General features: G+C 42.4%; 1 protein-coding gene across 3 annotated transcripts in view; it reads left to right on the top strand.

Moving 5' to 3' along the window:
• hp1bp3 (heterochromatin protein 1, binding protein 3) overlaps positions 1 to 19,961 on the top strand; it is a 35,636-nt gene extending 15,675 nt beyond the window's left edge. For 2 of the 3 annotated variants that reach the window (XM_069919071.1, XM_069919072.1), the window contains exons 7-12: positions 6,369 to 6,523; positions 11,936 to 12,026; positions 12,711 to 12,870; positions 15,396 to 15,507; positions 17,098 to 17,235; positions 17,799 to 19,961. In XM_069919071.1, coding sequence (XP_069775172.1) covers positions 6,369 to 6,523; positions 11,936 to 12,026; positions 12,711 to 12,870; positions 15,396 to 15,507; positions 17,098 to 17,235; positions 17,799 to 18,075 — 933 coding nt within the window. In that variant the 3' untranslated portion in view covers positions 18,076 to 19,961. Of the gene's footprint in view, positions 1 to 6,368; positions 6,524 to 11,935; positions 12,027 to 12,710; positions 12,871 to 13,889; positions 13,995 to 15,395; positions 15,508 to 17,097; positions 17,236 to 17,798 lie in introns of those variants that run through there. The other variant, XM_069919073.1, reaches the window with a different exon arrangement.
• Positions 19,962 to 22,191: the final 2,230 nt, after the last annotated feature.

Below are 22,191 nucleotides of genomic sequence, written 5' to 3'. Positions count from 1 at the left end.
TTGTTAAGAAGGCGGTGGGGTTGAGAACCTGGGTGGGTCAGGAAAAGGGAATCAAGAATGCAAGATGTGTAATATCTAAACTGGGAGTTTAGTGTTGGATTGCAGGTTTCCCAGACAGAATGAGAGGTACTATTATTCAAGTTTGCATTGGGGCAATGAAGGAGGCTGAAGATGGGTCATTGTAGGAAGAAATGGAGTGGAGCCACAAGCTAAAGATGGCTCTTGCAGAACATTAATTTTGATTTTGCTCCATATTGCAGCATCTGTAGCCCTTGTGTCTAATAAATCTTTCAGTGAATTGACTAAGTTTGACAAGAATGGGGAAATAGAACCCAGTTTTTTGATATGGCTTGAATTGACCCCTCATGGATAGCAGCCCTGACTCCACCCCTCACTGTTCACGCACTGGACGTACAAACCGGATCCTTATCTGGTACTAAACCAATGGGTGTGCCAGATGTCAAACTACAATTTCCATGTGTTCTGTTGTATTTCCATCTTTGGTGTGAACTTTTTTAAATTTTGGCATACACCATGGTAACCCAATTATCTGAGTGGGTGGAAACGGAGCACCCGGAGGAACCCCACGATGACTTGGGGGTGGGGGGTGTACAAACTCCTTACAGATATTGTTGGATTCGAACCCCAGTCACTGGCACTGTAACACTGTGGTGCTGACCGCTACACTATCTGTGATTAGGCTCATAATTACTAAAATTGGCCAGGGAAAATAGATGGGGTATTTTAAGGAAGGAAACTGCCTTTTGTGAAAAGTTCATTTATGGATCCACATGCATACATTGGTTTACAATGCAGATCAGATGGTGGTAACCTGGGATTTTGATGGACTGATTTGTTTGATTCCAAGAGTATTTGCAAATTAGGATTTTCATCAATATCCCAAATTACTCACGAAAATGTTAGAGCAGAAACAGTTGATAGTGATACAATTTCTGTACTTTGTGCTAAGCTTTAGATACTCATCTAACTGAAGATTTTGATGTGTCTAGTAGTTAGAATTTTAATAATTGTAAACTGACAGTCCAGTACCAGATAGGGATCCAGTCTGCAAGTGCTGTGTATGAACAGACCTGCAGAATGGGGTAGTCAGGAGTGCTATCCACGACGGTGGCTTTTTGGACCATATACAGTATTTGTATTATATGCCTGTTACTTCTTTTAGCTCTGTGAGCAGGGGATTCCTTCAAGAACTGGGGAATTTTAATTGAAATCTGTCTGGCCTTTCATACTGGGGTCTGCTTAGTTATAACCCGATCTGATCAAGGCCTATCCACAAACATATTATTCATCTCTTTAAAGATAAAACACCTAATATTGTTTGAAAACAGAAAATTTGATAATGATTTGCTGTGGCGGCGCACAGACTAATGGCGATCACGGTAGCCCTCAAACTTCCCCCTTTCTGCCACATCGCCCACGGACATGGTTCAGTTCCACCTCTGCAATATCACGACTGATACCACCAAGTTTTACCGTGTCGTGGGCGCCCTCGATCAGGACACGGTGTCGAGGGTGGACGATATCATTCATCGGCCACCAGCGACCGAAAAGTACACAGCCCTCAAGAATCTGTTCCTGGAGAAATATGTCCTCTCATCCCAGCAGCATACGCCCAGACTCTTGCATCTAGACAGGTTGGGAGACCTCAGCCCTCATGGACGAGATGCTGGCCCAGGCAGAGGATCATGAGCTGTGCTTCCTCTTCAGACAGATATTTCTAGAACAGATGCCAGAGGACATTCGGCTCTATCTGCTGAAGAGGACTTCTCCAACCCCCCGCAAGGCAGCAACCCGGGCGGATGCCCTCTGGCGAGCTAAGCAGGAGAATGAGGCAGCACTCAGCCAGGTCTCCAAGCCGGCGCCCCGTCGTCGGCAAGATTCCCCCAAGGGCAAGCCCGAAGAAGCCCAGTCATCATGGTGCTTCTACCATCAACGCTGGGGGGCTAAAGCCCACAAGTGCCGCCAGCCCTGCGATTACCAGGGAAACTGCCAGACCAACCGCCGTTGATGGTTGCGATGGTTGGCCACATGATCAGCCTCCTACATCCAAAATAGATCTACAGGCTGCCGGTTCCTAGTCGAAACAGGGGCTGAGCTGAGAGTCCTTTTTCCCCCCCCCCCCAACCACAACAGCGCTGGAAACACTGACTCTATACCCTGGTCCAATTCTGTGGGCTGCCAATGGCTCTACAATCAAAACCTTTGGCACTCGTAGGGCACAGATACAGATCGGGGAAGAGAAGTTCACTTGGAGGTTCGTCCTGGCCTCCATGAGCACGGCACTGTTGGGCGCTGACTTCCTAAGGGCTCACGGCCTGTTGGTGGATGTGAGGGGCAGGAGGCTGCTCAACGCCCACACCTTCTGCTCGGTGCACCTGGGCATGGTTGGAGGTCGCCGCCGCCGAAGACTAATTCACTGGGGTCCTCAGTGAGTTCCCTGCCATCCTGAAGCCTCGCTTCGACATTGCCCCCCCCCCCCCTCCCCCAACACGGAGTATTCCATCATGTCTCCACACAAGACCCCCTAATCCACAACAGTGCTAGACGGCTGCTGGCGGAGAAACTGAAGCAAGCCAAGGAGGAATTCTCCAGACTCCAGGAGTTGGGCATCATTCAGCAATCGAACAGCGCTTGGTTGGCGCCGCTACACATGGTCACCAAGTCATCGGGAGGTTGGAGGCCCTGCGGAGACTACAGACGACTGAGTGACGCCACGACTCCAGACAGGTACCCAGTCCCCCATATCCACGACGCGTGGTTCTTTTCAAAGGTTGATCTGGTGCGCGGATACCACCAGATCCCGGTCCACTCCGATGAGATTGGAAAGACCACCATTCTTACCCCCCCCTCGGCCTGTTTGTGTTTCTCTGCATGCCGTTCGGCCTGAAGAAAGCCGCTCAGACATTCCAGCGCCTCATGGACGCAGTGGGTAGGGATTTGGACTTTGTCTTTATCTACCTAGATGACATCCTGGTAGCTAGCCGCACCCACAAAGAGCACAAGGCCCATCTCTGCACCCTGTTCGCCCGGCTGGCAGAATTCGGCCACATGGTCAACAAGGCCAAATGCCAGTTTGGGAAACAAACTTTGCAGTCCCTGGGGCACACCATCACAGCATCTGGGGCAGCTCCAGCACCGGAGAAGGTGGCAGCCGTCCAACGTTTCCCCAAGCCCTCCTCCCTCAAAGGGCTACAGGAATTTGTGGGGACGGTGAACTTTTACCATCGATTCATTCCCAACTCCGCAAGCATCACGCTAATAGCGATGAAGGAGAAGATCTTGTCCTGGTCAGGGGAGGCAGACGAGGCTTTCACAGCGACGAAACGGGCCCTCACTGAGGCGACTTTGTTAGTGCACCTGCGCCCGGAAGCACACATGGCACTATCGATCGATGCTTCTGCCATAGCAGTCGGAGGGGTGCTCAAGCAGTGGCTGGACGGGCAATGGCGCCCGCTAGCCTTTTTCAGCAGGCGGTTGCGGCCTCCCAAACTCAAATACAGTGCGTTCGACCGGGAGCTCCTGGCGCTGTACCTGGCCATTCGCCATTTTCAATATTTGCTAGAGGGCAGGACTTTTATTGTCTTTACCGACCACAAGCCCCTCACCCAAGCACTATCAATGGCCAAAGACCCGTGGTCAGCCAGGCAACAGCGCCACCTGTGCTATGTCTCAGAATTCACAATAGGCATCCGGCACAGGGTGGGTAAGGACGATGTAGTCACTGACGCGCTCTCCCGCCCGGCCATCAGCACGCTAGCTCCCGTTCTACAGCTCGAAAAGGGCGACGCCAAAACCCAGGCTCTCCGCACCACCATATCAGGGCTCCAGCTTGAGGATATCCGCCTCCCCGATTCCGCCCAGCTGCTGGTCTGCGATACCTCCACCGGCTCACCGCGCCCGGCAGTTTCACAGGACTGAAGGGCAAGGGTCGTCAGTTCCATCCACGATCTCACTCACTCCTCAGTAAAGACTACTGTCCGCATGGTGGCTCAGCGATTCATCTGGCACAGCCTCAAGAAGGAGGTCACAGCACTAGCCCTCAACTGCGTCCGATGCCAGACCTCCAAAGTCTGCAGGCACACGCAAGCACCTATCCAACATTTCAACCTGGCACTGCGGAGGTTCCAACCTATCCATGTAGATGTCGTGGGCCCCTTGCTGGTGTCCAGGGAGTCACGGTACCTATTCACCATAGTGGACAGAGCTACCAGGTGGCTGGAAACCATCCTGGTGCGCTAGTGCCCTGGTCAGCAAATGGATCGCTCAATTCGGCGTGCCGGCGCATATTACGAGTGACACGGGCACTCAATTTATTTCTGCCCTATGGTCGCAGCTGGCGAGGTTTTCAGGGGGTAACACTGCACCACACCACGGCCTACCACCTCTGTAACGGGTTGGTAGAGAGGTTCCATCACCACTGATGATGGAAGTCTGCCCTGATGATCAGGCTTTCCGGCCCCGACTGGGTGGACGAGTTGCCCGTGGTCCTCCTTGGAATCAGAACTGCACCCAAGGAGGACCTGCAATCCTTGTCAGCTGAAATGGTCTATGGCTCACCACTCTCCCTGCCAGGGGAATTCTTCGGCCCGCAAGTGGAGGCCCACACACAGCGAAGGTGAGCGGCTTGCCGATCTCCGTAAATGCCTGGGCAACCTGACCCCTGTCGCACCACGGCACCCGACCATCTCATCGGCCCAAAACAACTCGATGTGGCGCAATTCGTCTTTGTCAGAAGGGGACCACAGAGAGTACCACTGCAGCGGCCTTACGAGGGGTCGTACAAGGTTCTCCGGCGGTCGGGTGGAACTTTTACTTTGGACATGGGGGGCAAGAAGAAATTGTTTACCTTGAACCACTTGAAATCCGCCCACCGGTTCGGTGGTGGGGGGCTTGTGTGGCGGTGCACAGCCTAATGGCGAACCGGCCGTGCTTGTATCGCCACGTGGCGGAGTAGCCATTAGGAGATGGCATCATCAGGAGTTTCTTCTGGACTCCAGCATCCCTTCCAGTGCGCGCCCTGGGCAGCAATTATGACGTCACAATGCACCAGGTGACTGAGCTCATGCTGCCACATGAGAAAGTGAAGTGCTGCAGTTTATAACTTCCCCTGCTCAGCAGAGCCTGTGAGGTATGGGGTTGGCCAATGGGAGTGTGTGCTCTGGCTGGTGGGCTCACACCTGATTGGCAGGCTGAAGAGGCTGGGCAGTGCTTCAGTGTTGATGGACAGCTGGATGTGGCTTCAGACATAACAGGAGATGGTTTACTGTCTATGTAACAGCATGTCCATTTGAGGCAGTTAACTTATTGTATATTTGGTTCCCTTTGAACTCTGATCAGGTAACCAGGCTCTGTTTCATGCTTCTGGGCTTTAGCAGAAATGACCTACAAACCTTTCATATTCTCCAAAGTTTCTTGGCCAGATAATAAGCTATATTTACAATTTTTTTTCAGTATATTTTGGCATGTAAGACGACCCTTGAAGCACTCCAAAAACATGCCAAAAGTAAGGGTCGTCTTATAGGCCACTTAGAAAAAGTGACCATAAAATTCTACTCAAAGTACCACTAAATTGGTTTCATAACTCACTTAGATCCCACCTCACAACAAATTGTTAAGATACTGGTAATGAGAAAGAAATTTGTATTGTAATTTTTTTTGTCATATTTCCAGATTTTTCCTGTTCATGACATGGCTGCATCAGCCTACTATACCTTGAAAATCTTTTGTGTTCTCGGTTTGACCTTGACAACTTCAGTGCATATGCTCTGATTTTATTTCTTGTGACTATGTAGCAATCTTGCCTCTGTTCGAGTACCCATTCTGCAACGTGATTTTCCAATTCTGGACAATGAATGATTCCTCTTCTCATCGAACATCTTTTCTTTGGTATTTTTCTTAAAACATCTTAATTCTTTCTCCACTCTCTTACCACCTCAGTTATGTTAAAAGTCCTCGCAACAGCACAGTTGTTAGATTCCTTGGCCACTTCAATTACTTTTAACTTAAAACTTGCTTCATACTTTCTTTGTTTTGCTGGTGGCTCCATGATAACACCCACCCCCACCAGCTCAGTGCTCAGTCAAAACATGTATGGGGGGTGGGGGGGTCCATCTTATACACCCGATATACAATAAGACCATGAAATTCAGGCTGAAATTGGTGACCCATCTTGTTTAAAGGTCGTCTTATTTGCTGAAATATATTGTATGCTCTTCCAGTTGGAGCAGGATCTTGACCATCTCAAATCTTGCCTATTGCACAGACTACTTAAAATGGATTGTATAGATGGTAATTGCTTTTTCAAAGAAAAGTTGCCGTTGATCAAGCCTCCTATTTTTTTTAAATAGAAAACCACTTCATCTGGACCAACGGAGCAGCCAATAAAACTGGAGGATGCTCTACCACTGGCATTCACAAAGCTGTGTGAACCTAAAGAGGCATCATACAGTCTTATCAAGAAATATCTTCTTCAGTATTACCCCAAACTGAACGCTGAGAGCAGGTATAAAAATAAAGATTTACCGGTATGTTTGGCCAAGGCTACAACAAATGTCAAAGCTCCTTCTTACTCTGAAATTCACCCAAAAAAAGATGATGGATTCTCTTAGTGGGGTCTGGTTTTCATTCTTGAAGATTGTTCTTCAGATGCAGTAAAGTTGTCATTAATTTGTCCAAATAAAACTTTCAAATGTTATCCCAGGTGCTTAAAACAGCCTCTGCGTAACTTCAGAATCTAGCTCCTAAGTATATTCTGTTCTCCAAAGCGAAATGAATTTTAGGAAGGTGAGTTTTGATCCATAAGAGACAAAAAAAAAGAAAAGAATGGGTTTCTGCCTTAACTCTGAATTCACCAAATTTTAGTCGGACGAGGATAAAGTCACCAGAAGATTGCATGCATATATAAGGGAAGGAAAAGGCTTAAAGAAACAACATTATTTAGAACCATAGAACAATACAGGATAGAAACAGGCCTTTTAGTTCATGCTGAACTATTCTCCCTAATCCCACTTACCTCCACTCCAACCATAGCCCTCCAATCCATGTACCTGTCCAAATTCTTCTTAAAAATTAAAATTGAGCTCGCATTTCGCCACTTCAACTGGCAGCTCGTTCCACACTCCCACCACTGTGAAGAAATTCCTCCTAATGTGATGTCCTCTGGTTGCTATATTGCCTACCATCAGTGGAAAAAACCTGCCTACATGTGCTCTGTCTAGACCCCTCATAATTGTAAATATCTATCAAATCCCCCCCTCATTCTTCTACACTCCAGGGAATAAAGTCCTAACCTGTTTAACCTTTCCCTGTAACTTGGTTCCTGCGTAAATCTTCTCTGCACTTTTTCAATCTTGGGGATATCATTTCTGTAATTGGGTGACCAAAACTGCATACAATACTCCAAATTTGGCCTCACCAATATCTTGTACAATTTTGCCACAATGTCCCAACTCCTACATTTAGTGCTTTGATTTGTGAAGGCCAGTATGCCAAAAGCTCTCTTTACAACCCTATCCATCTGTGATGGAACTTTTGGGAAATTTTATATTGTATTCCCAAATCCCTCTGTTCTACCACTCTCCTCAGTGCCCTTCCATTTACTGTGTAGGTCCTTTGGTTAGTCCTTCCAAAATGCAACACCTCACATCTTGTCTGCATTAAATTCCATCTACCACTTTTCCAGCTGGTTCAGATCCCTCTGAAAGCTTTGAAAACTACAGTCCACATGCCTCTAATCTTTGTGTCATCTGAAGATTTGCTGATCCAGTTTACGACATTATCATCCAGATTATTTATATAGATGACAAAAAACAATGGTCCCAGCACCAATCCCTGAGGCACACCACTAGTCACAGGCTTCCAGTCAGAGAAGCAATCAGTCACCTCCACTCTCTGGATTCTGTGTAGCTAATGTTGAATCCAGTTGACTACCTCCCCATGAATACTAGCATCTAAACCTTTCTGACTAACCTCCCATGTGGAATCATTCAGATAACCTCGAAAATCTATAAGATTGATTACATACTAAAACCCATGTTGATTATCCAAATACTTGTATATCCAGTCTTTAAGAACACCTTCCAATAACTTTCCTGCTACTGGTGTCAGGCTGACCATTCAATAATTTCCAGGCTTACTTTGGAGCCTTTTATAAACAACGGAACAACATGAGCCACCTTCTAATCATCCAGCACTACAGCCTTGGCTAGTGTCCCTCAAGGTCCAAGGGAATATCTTGACAGACCCTGGGGATTTATCCACTCTTTTATTTGCTTTAAGACAGCAAGCACCTCCTTTAATTTGTATAAGTTCCATGACCTCACTGCTTGTTTTCCTTACTTCTATAAACTGTGCCAGTTTCCTGAGTAAATACTGGTTCAGAAAATACTGATACTGGGTGGTACGGTTAATGTAGCGGTTAGTGCAAATGCTGTTGCAGTCCAGGGTTTGAATCCTGAGAGAGTTTGTACGTTTTACCTGTGTTTGTGTGGGTTTTCCCTGGATGCTCCGGTTTCATTCCACCCTTGAAAATGTTCCAGGGGTGTGGAAGGTCAATCGTGTATAATTGGGTGGCATAGGCTAGAGGGCTAAAAGGGCCAGTTAATATTCTGTATGTCTAAATTTTAAAATAAATAAACATTTTAAGATCTCTTCTGGCTCCATACATAGCCTATGACTCTGATTATAAGGGGACCAGTTTTCTCCCTTACTATCCTTTTGCTTTTAATATACTAGTAGAATCCCTTAGGATTTTCTTTCACATTGTCTGCCAATGCAACCTTTTAGCCCTCCTGATTTCTTCATTGTTTTACATTTTTTCCTTTCTTAAATTTTCTCTTGTATTTTTTTATACTCCTCGTACCTCATTTACCTGCTATGCACCTCTCCCTTCTTGGAAACTGGATCCCCAATATCTCGTGAAAACCAAGGCTTTGTTGTTAATCCTGACAGGACTTACAAAATTTCACCTTTGAAGCTCCTCCTCAGCACATCCCTTCCAGAAAACTGCCAATCCATGTATTCTAGATCTTTTCTCATTTCCTCAAAATTGGCCTTTCCTCAATTTAGATCTCAACCTGAAGACCAGACCTATTCTTTATTTTTAAATTTAGACATACAGCATGATAACAGGCCATATTGGCCCACAAGTCCGTGCTATCCAATTTGCACCTAATTAAACTGCACCCCCAATACTTTTCGAACTGTGGGAGAGCCCCCAGGGAAAACCCATGTAAACACTGGGAGAACATCTAACCTTCTTACAGACATTGCTCGATTTGAACCCCAGTCTTGATCGCTGACACTAAAGGCGTTGCACTAACTGCTACACCAACCATGCCGCCTTTCTCCATAATTAACTTGAAGCTAATGGCATTATGATCACTGGACTCAAAATATTCCCCTACACATACCTCTATTACCTGTCCTGCCTTCTTCCTTAATAAGAGATCCAGTATTGCACTCTCTCTAGTTGGTTCCTCTATATATTGATTTAGAAAACTTACCTGAACAAATTTGAAAGACTCCAAGCCATCCAACCTTTTTATAGTATGGGAGTTCCAGTCAATATGTGGAAAGTAAAAATCTACTATCACAAATTTATGCAGCCGTCTGCTATCTCTATAGATATTCTCGCTGTATATTATGTAACCTTATCTGTGGTCATACCCTTCCCATTCCTGTTCCATCTATATAAGTTCAGTAGACAAACACTGGTCTGTCCTGCCTGAGCACAGTTGGGATATTTTCCCTGGCAAGCAGTTCCACTCTTCCCCTTTTTCCCCATTCTATCGCATCTGAAGCCGAGAACATTAAGCTGCTAATCCTGCCCCTCCTGCAACCAAGTTTCACTGTGATGGCCATAATGTAATAATTTCACATGCCAATCCTCGCTCTAAGCTCGTCTGCCTTTCCGACATTACTTCTTGCATTGAAATAGATGCACCTGAGAACACTGCCTTCACTTCATCTTTTTCCCTGTGGTTCCCACACCACTGCAAGTAGTTTAAACCCCTCAGAGCAGCTCCACGAGCAAACCTTCATGCAAGGATATTGGTTTCCCCTCCAATTCAGGTGCAAACCATTCTGTCAGAACAGGTCCCACCTTCCCTGGAAGAAAGTCCAATGATCCAGAAACATGAAGCCCTCCCTCCTGCACCGTCTCTTTAGCCACATGTTAAACTGCATTTTCTTCTTATTTCCATTGGCACGGGTAGCAGTCCTGAGATCAGAACCCTAGAGGTCCTGTCCTTCAACCTGGTACATAACTCCCAGAACTCTCCTTGCTGGACCTCTTCACCCTTCCTACCCATATCATTGGTCCCTACATGGACCACGACATCTGGCTGCTCACCCTCCCTCCTGAGAATGCTGTGTGCGGAAACTGAGATATCTTGGGCACCAGGGAGGCAATATACCACAGAAACTCTTATTATGGACCCCTTCACTGGAGCTCATCTCTTTCTTCCTTTCTCTTAGCCACAAGGCTAGACTCTATGCCAGAGACATGAGCACTCATCTCCCCAACAGAATCCAAAACGGTATACCTGTTATTGAGGGGAACAGCTAAAGGGGTCCCCTACACTGACTGTCGGTTCTCTTTCCTTCTGACTCTCTACCCTCATCCTGCCTCCTAGGAGGGATAGCGTCCCTGTAACTCCTATCTATCACCCCCTCTGCTTCCTGAATGATCCGGAGTTCCTCCAGCTCCAGGTCCCTAACTCGGTTTGTCAGGAGCTGCAGTTCAATGCACTTCTTGCACAACAATTAGTTAAGGATGCTGTTGGTTTCCCCAACAATCCACATCCTGCAAGAGGAGCATGTCCCTGCCCTGGCTGCCATTCCCACTATCTGAAATAGGAAAAAAAATAAATTGAATAACCTGTCCTTATCTTGCCTCAACCCCTGTAGCTTCTCCTCAGCCTCTGCTTGCCGAATTAAAGTCCCATTCCTATCTTGAGATACTGACCACTGTGTTTCTGCTTCCCCTCTTTTTATTGGCTAGAATTAATTGGCCAATGGAGAGATTCAAAAGAACACTTAGCAATCCCACTGCTGATTTATCTGCTCTGCCCCTTACTTGCAACTTGTACACAGTCCCAAGCTGAGATCCAAAAAGTTCAGTAATAATTTTTTGAACTTCCATGGTCCTGGAGTAATTTATTTGCTCTCTCTCAATTGTATTACATCACTTTCCTTTATCTTCTTCCTGGTGAGCATGGAGAAAGCTGGGAAGAGCGGAAGTAGAAATCAAATGACTAAAAATGCCCGAGTGTGCTACATAACCTTTTTGGCAGCTCTTCATCGCAATTCTGGCATGTTCAAGTAGGCTGTTCATTTCTGTGAGTCATGTATGCTTTGAGGTTGTGATTAAACAAGAAAATCTGCAGATGCTGGGGTAATTTGCAATACACAAAAGAGCTGGAGATAATTGGCAGGTCAAATAGCATCCATAGGAAGTAAAAGGCAAATAGCGTTTTGGGCCTAAGCCCTTAATTGTGAATCTGGGGGAAAAAGCAGGTAGATGCATGATTGATAATGAGGGGGGACATGTACAGGCTAACGTAAAAGGTGGATACAGATATGAGGGTATAAGAGAAAGAAACTGCATGGTGGTGGGGGGAGAGGATAGAGGGCTAAGAAGGGTGACTCCCTGATAGGAGAAGGAAAGGGTGTAGAACTGGAAGAAAGGAAACAGAGGGGTAGGGAAAGAGAGATTGGGGGATGGAGTTGACGGAAATTGGAGATGTCAATATTGATACCATTGGTTGAAGACTGCTGAGACAGTAATGTTGATTGTCTTTTCGGGTGCTATGTGATTTGCTGGGTTTCTCCAGCACTTTTGTGACTGTGATTTTTAAAAAAATCTTTCATCATTCTACCATCGAAAATTATTTTGCATGTGGTTTATTTGCAGGCCCTATTTACTCAAACAGGCTTTGCAGAGAGCTGTAGATAAGGGTCAATTGGAGCAAATCACTGGCAAAGGAGCATCAGGCACGTTTCAGGCAAGTGCTACTGTATAACAGTGTGAAGAATGAATAGGCAGGTTGTCTCACCACCCTTTAGAAGTTCACCTTGACTATTTTGACCCATAGAAGCATTGCTTAATTATAAATCTCGTCTGTCATTTTGGTTTTATCTCATCGCAAAGACCCACCCAAGAGTAAAGCAAATTGGAAACGCCTGTTAAAATGCATAAACCATTGGAGCACATTTTCTTTTGAGGGTTGGGCTACATTGAACACCAAATCAAATCTGGCACTCGCTCAGGTATGCATGGTATTCCTGACATTCCTGAGACTTTCATTGCTGGTCCAAATTTAGACACCAGGATCTAGTGATGCAGTGCAAGTTATCTGCATGACATCATTAAATTAGGGGGCTGTATCTGTCCAGTTGGACCTGTGAAGAATGAATTACATTTTTAAATGGGTGGACTTTGATGATACCCTCATCATAAGATATTCCCACTTGGGACAACAGGCAGAGGAAATTCTTGCCCCTTGAATTTGGGCAGGGATGGTTTTTCGCATGAATTCTTGCTTGACAGCCTGCCACTCAGAGTTGGGCCAGGTCGGACCATTCTGTTGACCTGATGTTGCAAGGAGTTGTGCAATCAGCATCTTGGCTCCACATGTAGAATAATATTGATTAATGCTGAATTTTACTGTTTACATCTCCTATTGCAGCTTAAAAGGACTGGAGACAAGCCATTGTTAAGTGGGGGTCCATTTGAGGATGCAATTCTAAGTGCTATAACTGCCATGAATGAACCAAAAACCTGTTCGACCACAGCTCTTAAAAAATATGTTTCGGAGAAAGTTCCTGCGACAAATTTGAATTTTCAGAGTAAGTTGGGCACTTATGTATTCAATTTATAATTAGTTTTTTAATTAATTAAATTACAATTTAATTCTCTGGGATTCAATTTCCTGACACTTGAGAGTCATAAAATTGTACAATACTGAAATGGGTCATTTAGCCCACTTGTTCACCCCAACTATTCCTCTAAACTTTCTTATCCTTGTAACTGTATAAATGTCTTTCGAACATTGCAATTGTCTCTGCTTCTAACAGTTTTCTCTGCAGGCTCGTTCTGTGAATAAAGTGCCCCTCAAGCAGATTCCCCTACCTTGGGGAAAAAGCACATGTCTAATATCTGTGCCCCTAGTGATTTTATAAATCTCTATAAGATGCCCTTAGCTTTCTTGCACTTCAGGGAGAAAAGTCCCGGCTTAAATTGGTGGGGAAACTGCGATTTTAATTGTAAAAACCGTAGTGCTTTTCTTGAGTTGAAGCTACTGAATGTGAGGTCCATACTTGTTCTTGTAATTGTACTTGGTTTTTCTTTTGGTTCATAAATCTATGTTGATAAAGGTCAATTGATGATTGAAGTATTATCTAGTAATAGTATTATTAATGTAATTTTACTTTGAGCTTCATGGCGCTTCTTCAAAAGTCCGTTAATATTTGGTGATGATGGTGTTTTTGTGTTTTTTAATCTAACTAAAAACCTGATTATGGTAAAAACTGATGAGTTATGCATTTCCCAATCCTCTAATTAATTTGGTAATGCTATTAAAGTAATCTGTGGATCTGTATGAAATTGAGGAGATTACAATTTTCACTTGGCTTTCATGTAAACAAATGTTCACAGTTGTTTTACAATCTAGGGTAAAGACATGAATGCCAAACTAGGGAAGAAAGGTATAAGAATAATTAGAAGCATTTTAAAGCTTTTATTTTAAAAATTTTAAAGGAAGATCATACTTGGGGAAAAGTGTTAAGAAAATTGCTAGTATGTTGGGTAGGAGAGGAGGGCAATACATTAGATTGAGGACTAATGGGCCACATTTTCTGGTCAACAGCAAGCTACCATCCTCATTGTTGACTGGCATTTTATACTGGAATTGTAGTGTGAGGAACAGAGCAATTGATTCTTGGTATGATGAGGGCTTTTCGCATCCCAGGTATGTTACTCAAGGGAAGTTCACGTACAATGACTGCCTGCAAAAACTTTAAAAAGCACTGATGACCCTTGGCTTTGATGACTGTCGATTGCTTTTACATGTCCATTCTAATTTAACTATACTCAAATTAGAAAAAAATTAAACATTTAGATGAAATCCATCTTTTGGTTTAAATAAAACCTTACAAAGACAACCAAATTATTTTAATATTATTTCTCAGCATTGAAATAAATGGAGTTGCTAATTCTGGGCTGGACTCATTAGTTTGTTTGAGCTGATCTTCCAAGAGGAATATGCAGTCAGCAAAATACCTGGAATTATTAGAAATCTCAGGACTGCATTATCTTCAGGCAAATGGGGGAAAAAAATAGAAATCTAAGGGGGGGGTATTCGTTTATTTTTGAAGGGTAAAAGAAACATTGTTTAGAAATCTATTATAATTCTGGATTTTACTTAAAATGGAAATCAGCTTATAGTTCTTGTACAACCTTATTTCTGGATGTACATAAATTAATTTAAAATGCATGGAATTTGTTGTGTTTACTATTTAACAGTATGATACGTCAAACCTTCCTCACTTAATTGCAATGGGATCAAAAGGCAGAACAGCTCAACTAATGAAAAATTATTTAATGAACCTAGTCTAGGAGAACAGAAGGCTGCTGACTGCATGAAAATATAATATCTGCTTTCATCTCCTTTTCCAAAATATTTGTATCTAGTTCGATAGTGAAGAGTTATCTCTGAACAACTAGCCCCTTTTCACAATGTGCCACACCTCATGTAATCAAATTAGTTTCTGTGTAAATACTGTACTATCCATTTCTTCTACATTAGCTCAGTTTCTGGACTTTTGAGTAAAGCAGACAAAGTTTTTTATCCCTTGGTCCAGCATACTTGGGTGAGTGATTGTCCACATTAATATGTTTTCTCGAGCTGGAATATCATTGAGGTAGGAGTTTCAGAAAGGCTTGCAAGATTCCATTTGATATCTCATTGAGTTTTTGAAATGAATGGGTGATGCTATTAATTGGTATTTAACCCATACCAAGGTGAAGGAAGAAATCAAAATGGCATTTTTTTTAAACAAAATCAAATGCCAAGTTGATAATATGCTCCTTTAGAATCTTAAAATAATTTAAACAAATTTATGCAAAGTCTACATTATTGCAGTGTTAGAACATGATGAACAAATAGTAACTTTTGGTTATATAAAAGGTACATTTGAATAATGTATTGCCCCTTAATTGAAAGTTGGAGTGCCACTTCTTTTCGAAACATTAATTTTTAATCTCTCTTCCAAGGAGAGCAAATCTTATTGTGCAGGGGTCTGTACACTTTTATCAAAATACACGTTTTTTTCATCGTCATTCTTGTTTCATTGTCCTGCATTCTCTTTTCCAGTGCATCTGTTGAAGAGAACTCTGCAGAAATGTGAAAAAAATGGATGGATTGAACAGATTTCTGGCAAAGGATTCAGTGGCTCCTTTCAGCTTTGTTTCCCTTTTTACCCCAGGCAAGAATTGTTTTAATTTAAAAAAAATTATAAAGATCCAACAGTATACTGAAATGTGGAATTTAATACAGAGAATTTGAGGTGTTGCATTTCTTTTTGAAGGTCTGATGTGGGTAGGGCCTACATAGTGATTGGTAGTGTTGTGGAGCAGAAAGATCAAGAAGTATATAGTACCTTGAAAGTGGTGGCACAAGTAAATAGAGTGGACTAAAAAGCTTTCAGCACATTGGCCTTCATTAATCAAATCACTGAGTATAGATGTTGGGAGGACATGTTGGAGCAGTATAAGGCACTGTTGATGCCCCATTTAGATGATCATGTTCAGCTTTGGTCACTGTTCTACAGGAAAGATGTTGTTCAGGTGCAGAGATTTAAAGGATGGGGGTCTTGGTGAAAACCCCAACTATAGGGAGAGGTCAAGTAGGCTAGGGCTTTGATCCTTGGAGTGCAGAAGGATGAGGAGTGATCCTGTGATGAAACGAATAGATCAGTGAACATGAAAAGTCTTTTGCCCGGAATAGGGAAATCTGTAACCAGAGGACATTGGTTTAAGTTGCAAGGAGAGAAACTTAACAGGAACCTGAAGAGTAACTGTTTTACTCAGAGGGTGCTGGGTATATGGAGTGGGCTGCCATATGGTGGTTGAGGTAGATGCAATGTTTAAGGAAAAATTGGACAGATAGACGGACAGAATGGGTTTCAAGGGATATGGGCTAAAGACGGATAGTTGGGACTAGTGTGGGTGGGATGATTTGGTCAGCGTGTGCAGGTTGGTCTGAAGGGCCTGTTTCCACACTGTATGACTATACAATTTTGGTCAAACGACATTCTAGATTGCTGACCATCTTTGAATATTTGGCCATTTTTTTATATGCAAGTTAAATTTTTGTTTCCATGTTTCACAAACAGCACTTCTCTTTCGTTAATTCACTACTTGCAAGTACCTAGAGTCATCAATAGTCCAGGGAATGGGTTACCATGGCCATGAAATTTATTATTTTGGCATATTCAACATTTGTGGGTTTTTTTTCATTTTCAACATGGATTTGATTGTTGAAACCCAAACAAAGAAGGATGCTTTGTTGTGTTTCTAATGGAGGTTGGATAATGTGAATGATGGAGTGTATTCCTGTTAAACATTAAGATATTCCTTCCTGTTGTGTTTGGTCACAGTGTCTAAAGTTTTTGTTTTTGAAATATTTTCTGTTATTTTGGAGGTCCTTATAGGAAGGTTTGGGCTTTTTGTAATGAGACGATCTAAATACAACTTTAAAGGTGCTGAACCTTTGGATAATTTCTTGTATTGTGATTGACAACAATTCAAATGTACTTCATTGACTTTCAAGTGCTTGGAGATGCCGTGAGACTGTGTTCTGATACTGTTTCTTTCTTGGACCTTTTTCATTTGCATCCAAATTTTCTCCATTGTCTCTATTTTCAATAGTTTGCTGTCTAAAAATTGCATTAACAGGATTACCTATGTTACTATAGGTTTCTTCCATTGAGATCACGGGCAGATGTTGGGACCAAGCTTTCTTGGTGTTGAGCAATGTTTCTTAACTGTGAGTAAATAATTCTCTTTTTATTTAGTCCTAGTGTACTTTTCCCTGAAAAACAGCATCAGGATGAAGATGAATCTGAAGTAGAAGAAGAAGAAGAAGAAGATGAAGAAGATGAGGTGTCAGAATCAGAAGAAGAATCTGATGAGGATGAGCCACCCAAAAAAAGGTGTGTGTTTTCCATCATATTTCCATTTTGCGGGTGTAGGTTGGTGCATTTTTAATGTATTGAAAAGGCTGCACAGCAAGTTACAGTAAAACCTCTTAAGGACGTGGGAGTTGGAGTCCAAGATTTCATACCACGTTACAGCCAAGTTGTGGGACGTCGGGGCAGGCCGTCAGGCGTGGGGAGTTGGGTCGCGGGCCCCTTAGAAGTTTGGGGTCCACAGACATCCGCGCTATAAGCAATTCCGTGGATTAACGAATCACCTTCTAATGAGGTTTCACTAGTTGCTTTTTTTAAAAAGCAGTAGAGAGTACTGTTGCTTGAAAATCACCAAGCCCCTGGAAATCTGAAATAAATGTGGAATATTGCAAATACTCAATGTTGTCCATCACTGCCTAGAAAAGGCAAATGTATAGCACCTCTGTCAAGTGACATTGGTTGAAACTTTGCCTTCTATACCTGATGGATGCCAACAGTTTGAAGTTTTACTTTAAGCCCAGGCAGTCAGTGGTGCCATTTGATTCTGGACGACTAATATTAAATCTCACATATATTACCTGAAACAGACACAAGCCAGTTCCACGAGCCAAAGCCAAGTTGCAGAAGCAAAAAGCAGCTAAGCTGAAGAAAGCAGTCACTACTAAGAGGAGCACCCTGTCAAAGAAAGTATCTGCAAAAAAAACACCTAAAAAGTCAAGGCCCTCCTCTACAAAGTTGGCTAAAGAGCCAGCAGCACCTCCAAAACCTCGACGTGTGTCTTCTAAAAAGTCTCCTGCAACCCCAAAGAAGGTGAAAGGACGAGCCAAGGCCACCACAAGGCATTCACAGAGGCAGAGAAAGTAACGCAGCAGAGGTGGAATGCTCCTCTGTGGCGCACGTGTTTATCAATGGAAATGCACCACATGACACAATACTTTTCTGCAGCTAACTTAGAAAAAAGTAGAAACTTATTTTTAGATAATTGCGTAGAATGCTATTTTAGATAAGCTGTTGGACATCAAGTTGTTTCAAGAATTTTTTTTAGTTTAACAAGTTTTAATACTTTATATTTAAGTGTGTGACCTTTTAACAAAATTGTGGGCAACACACTTGATTTCTACCTTTAAGTGGGGAGCAAACCAAAATGCTAGTTGAATTAAATGGAAATTGTGATTACAGAGAATTCATTCATTGCTGTTTTTTATATAAGATCATTGATATGTACAGTTGACACATTTTTGGGAGGGAAGATCCTGATGGACTAAGGTGGAAGTTTATCTGTGCCATTGTATAATGAGGTTTGACATTACTGCCTGTGTCATGGAAAATAAATGAGAGAACGGTAGGGTGAAAATTGAAACGTTTTGGTGTGTCTTTGCCCTTTGAAGTTCAGGTATTACAAGTTCATTAATTTTGTTCACAATCCTTGTATGATTTGTATTGGATTGAGATTAGTCTTAAGAAATGATCATGTACACACAATATGTGTATTACTGAATGTTGCTGCTCTTACTTTTGATATACATTAGTGTCGGATATGTAAGTATAGTACTTGCATGCAGCACCATTTTGTTAAGCTTTTTCCTGTATTGTCTCACTTAGTAAAAAATACTGTATATTGTTGTCAAAGATCCTTTGTCCACAAATTTGCATGAATTGTTTCAGAAAAAGTTACTCTTGGTTCTCCATCACTTCTGATCTTTCAGTTTAAGGTGACTGTCCTTTTTCATGATGGATGAAGAAACATTGGAACACAATTTTCCATCTATCATATCTACTATTGCCCTCAAACATTAACTGAACAGCCTTAAGCTCCCCTCTCAAAATTGCACACCAAAAGTGAGTTTTTGTCATTTGGTATAAGCTTCTGTAATGATAAAACCGAAGGTATTGAAAGCATATTCAGCAAGCCAGGCAGCATCTGAGAATGAGGAGAGCTTTAGGTTCATTGAACTCGATGAGAGCAGGCTGTTGTCAATCTGAAACGTAGATTCTCTCTGTCAATGTCATCTTTTTTTCCCACACCTGGATGGAAATTTGGATTTCTGGCATCTGTAATATTTTGCTACCTGTTACCCACGTAGACTATGGGAGACCTCATCCCCATTCACTCAAAACATTGTTAGAATAATAAGCTACTGCAAAAAATGATAAGGAACCTGTCTAATGACTGTCTTTCAAATTCAGATCTGTCAAAACCTGCAATATTTTTACATTTTTTTGGACTGAGTTAACAGAATTAATTGTTATTTAAAAGAAAGAAATTCTTGTACCTGCACTCTATTTAATCTGGCCAGAAATAATTTTTTTTCCTTGAGCTTTTGACTTTTTATCATTTCTGGCAACATGCATCCTCTGTGGAAGGTAAGGGTTTAATGTACAGGGATTCTTATGACAAAGGATTCTTTGGGAGCTTAATTGTTTTGTTTAGCTGGGGAGACTTGCATAGAATTTGAATGATGGGTATGAACTTTTGATCTATTTTAATAATGTTTGATTAAAATTTTGTCAACCTCTATAATTTTGAAAATAGAGGATCGATCCAGTTAGAATCAGATGCTGGGGAACCAGGAGGGGCTCTGATGAAGTGATACAGTGTCATTGTTCATTGAAATTACCGACTGAGGTCAGCTGGTTTGATTATAAGAACAAATACAGTACAAGGTTTTGGATTAAATAATTGTCCGTAAGTTTACATTTGTACTTTTAATTGGTTGCATATTAAATAATCAGTTACTTGCGATTCATAAGCCTTGTTGCCCTGAGTCAATAATTCATCAATTTTACAAAGAATTTAGACTGCTCTTTTTGCATTTGTTATGCTGACTGTCATCCTTGCAGTCCTCAAGAGTAGATTTTCCTTTATTCTGTACCTACTTGTCACTCATGGTATTAAACACTGAGTTCCAGCATTCTTCCCTATATCATGGTGACCAAAACTAAATACAATACCTCAAATGAAGCCTCACCCACATCTTGTACAACTGCCATGTGACCTCCCCAACTCTACTTGACTGATGAAGACCAATGTGCCAAAAGTCTTTTTGACCACCCTATCTAACTGTGACACCATTTTCAAGGTATTATGTTTCTGTACTCCTTAATCCCTCTGCTCTACAGCACTCTCCAGATCCCTACCATTCTCTGTGTTGGTCCTTCCCATATTAGACCTCCCAAAATTCAAGATCTCACCTTTCCCTGTATTCCATCAACCATTCCCCTTCCCAACTGATCAAGATCCTGCTGCAATTTTTGGCACCTGTCTTCATTATCTACAATACCAGACAATTCAGTGTCCTCGGCAAACTTACTTATCATGCCATGTACGTTTTCATCTAACTCATTAATATAGATGACCACGGCAATAGGATACTCCTTGTCACAGCCTCCAGTCTGAAAAACAACCTTCCACCATCATCCTGTACTTTCTCCCATAAAGTCAATTTTCTCTATTCTGCCATCTCATCTTTGATCCCATTTAATCTAATTTTCCAGAGCAATGCCTTGCTGAAATTCATGTACCGTATATTTTGGTGCATGTCCAATATTAAAATCTCTCAAAAAGGGAATGACTTGTACGCCAGACATAGTTTTAGCACCTTCAATTTAAAAAAAAAACCCGCTGGATATGGATTGAGCGTACAAGTCGACCCTTGAAAATTTTTTTTAAAACACATTTCCATGCTACCAGTATATTAGAACACAATTTTTATTGGGGGAAAAAAATATTTCGAATCCTTCAAAATCACTATCGGAGGCAAAGATTGCAGCAAGCAATCATCTTGCAGGTTCCAGTCAGTATCTGATGAGGTGGCTTCAGTTTTGTCGTCAGTGTCCCACAATAAATCCTCTTTTGTACCATCAATTGTACAAAAGGTACCGCACTTTTCTAATGATTTTATTAGTCTACTTTCACTTTATCCCATGCTTTGAGCACAAATTCACACAGCATATTAAGTGATGCAGCGCACAATTCCCTGCCTTTTGTAAATGATTTTTCTGCAGTCATGATCCATGGTCTTTGAATGGTTTGTTCAACCAGACATTGAGGTTGCAATAGAGACGTGAAACCACCTGGGATAACCATCATGTAAGTATTATGTAGTGGTAATCTACTTTGTGTTTTCAGTTAAGTGACGACAAAACCTATCCCAGACCAGTGAACATTCCTCACGTAAACCGCCTGGCCGCCTGTTCCACACATAGTCTCCCCATAGTTTAACACCATTTTCATCCACCCTTTTTCATGAAAATACCTTCTGGGAATATTATTTTAGGTTTAAGTTTGAACTTGAAGATTTCCATGGGTCTTAATTTTGTCCTGTTGACCATGAATGATACCACCATAAACCTGTACCTTTCATGGCCTGTACTTCAGGTTTGTACAGTTTTCACACCTTTACGTTCCACTGTTCCGTCGCCTATCCTGTCGAAATTCATGGGAGTTTCGTCCATGTTGCCAAAGCAAACTGGTGTTTCTTCCAGTTATGTATAATAAACTGATTTTGCTTGTCTGTTGCAATCTTGCCTCTGTTCACGTACCATGCTGCGATGTGATTTTTCCAAATCTGGCCAACGAGTGATTCCACTTCTCATCAAACATTCCCTTTTTGGTATTTTCCTTTAGTCTCTTCAATCTTACCAACTTCTCCTATGCATCGAATTTTACTGCATTGTTGCAGTTGTTGGTTTTCTCAGCCATTTCTATCACTTTTACTTTAAAACTCGCTTCATACTTTCGGTGTTTTCCTGGAGCCTCCATGATAACGATCACCTTCTGCCAACGCCCAACAACTCAGTCATCACAGTTTTGGGGGGGCTGACATATGCCCGATACAAAACCATTAAATTAGGCTGAAAAGGAACCAACTTAATCTGCAGTTGACTCAGTCAAAATGTTCAGTAAATTCCTTCAGCACTGCCTTTGTTAACCTTGTTCACCCCTTCAAAAAGCTCACATAGGCCTCCCAGTTACAAAAC

This window comes from Narcine bancroftii, chromosome 2, assembly GCF_036971445.1.
Source record: "Narcine bancroftii isolate sNarBan1 chromosome 2, sNarBan1.hap1, whole genome shotgun sequence".
In the NCBI taxonomy this organism is placed as follows: Eukaryota; Metazoa; Chordata; class Chondrichthyes; order Torpediniformes; family Narcinidae; genus Narcine; species Narcine bancroftii.
The sequence above is the reverse complement of the archived record's forward strand: the minus strand, read 5'-3'. Positions and strand labels throughout refer to the sequence as shown.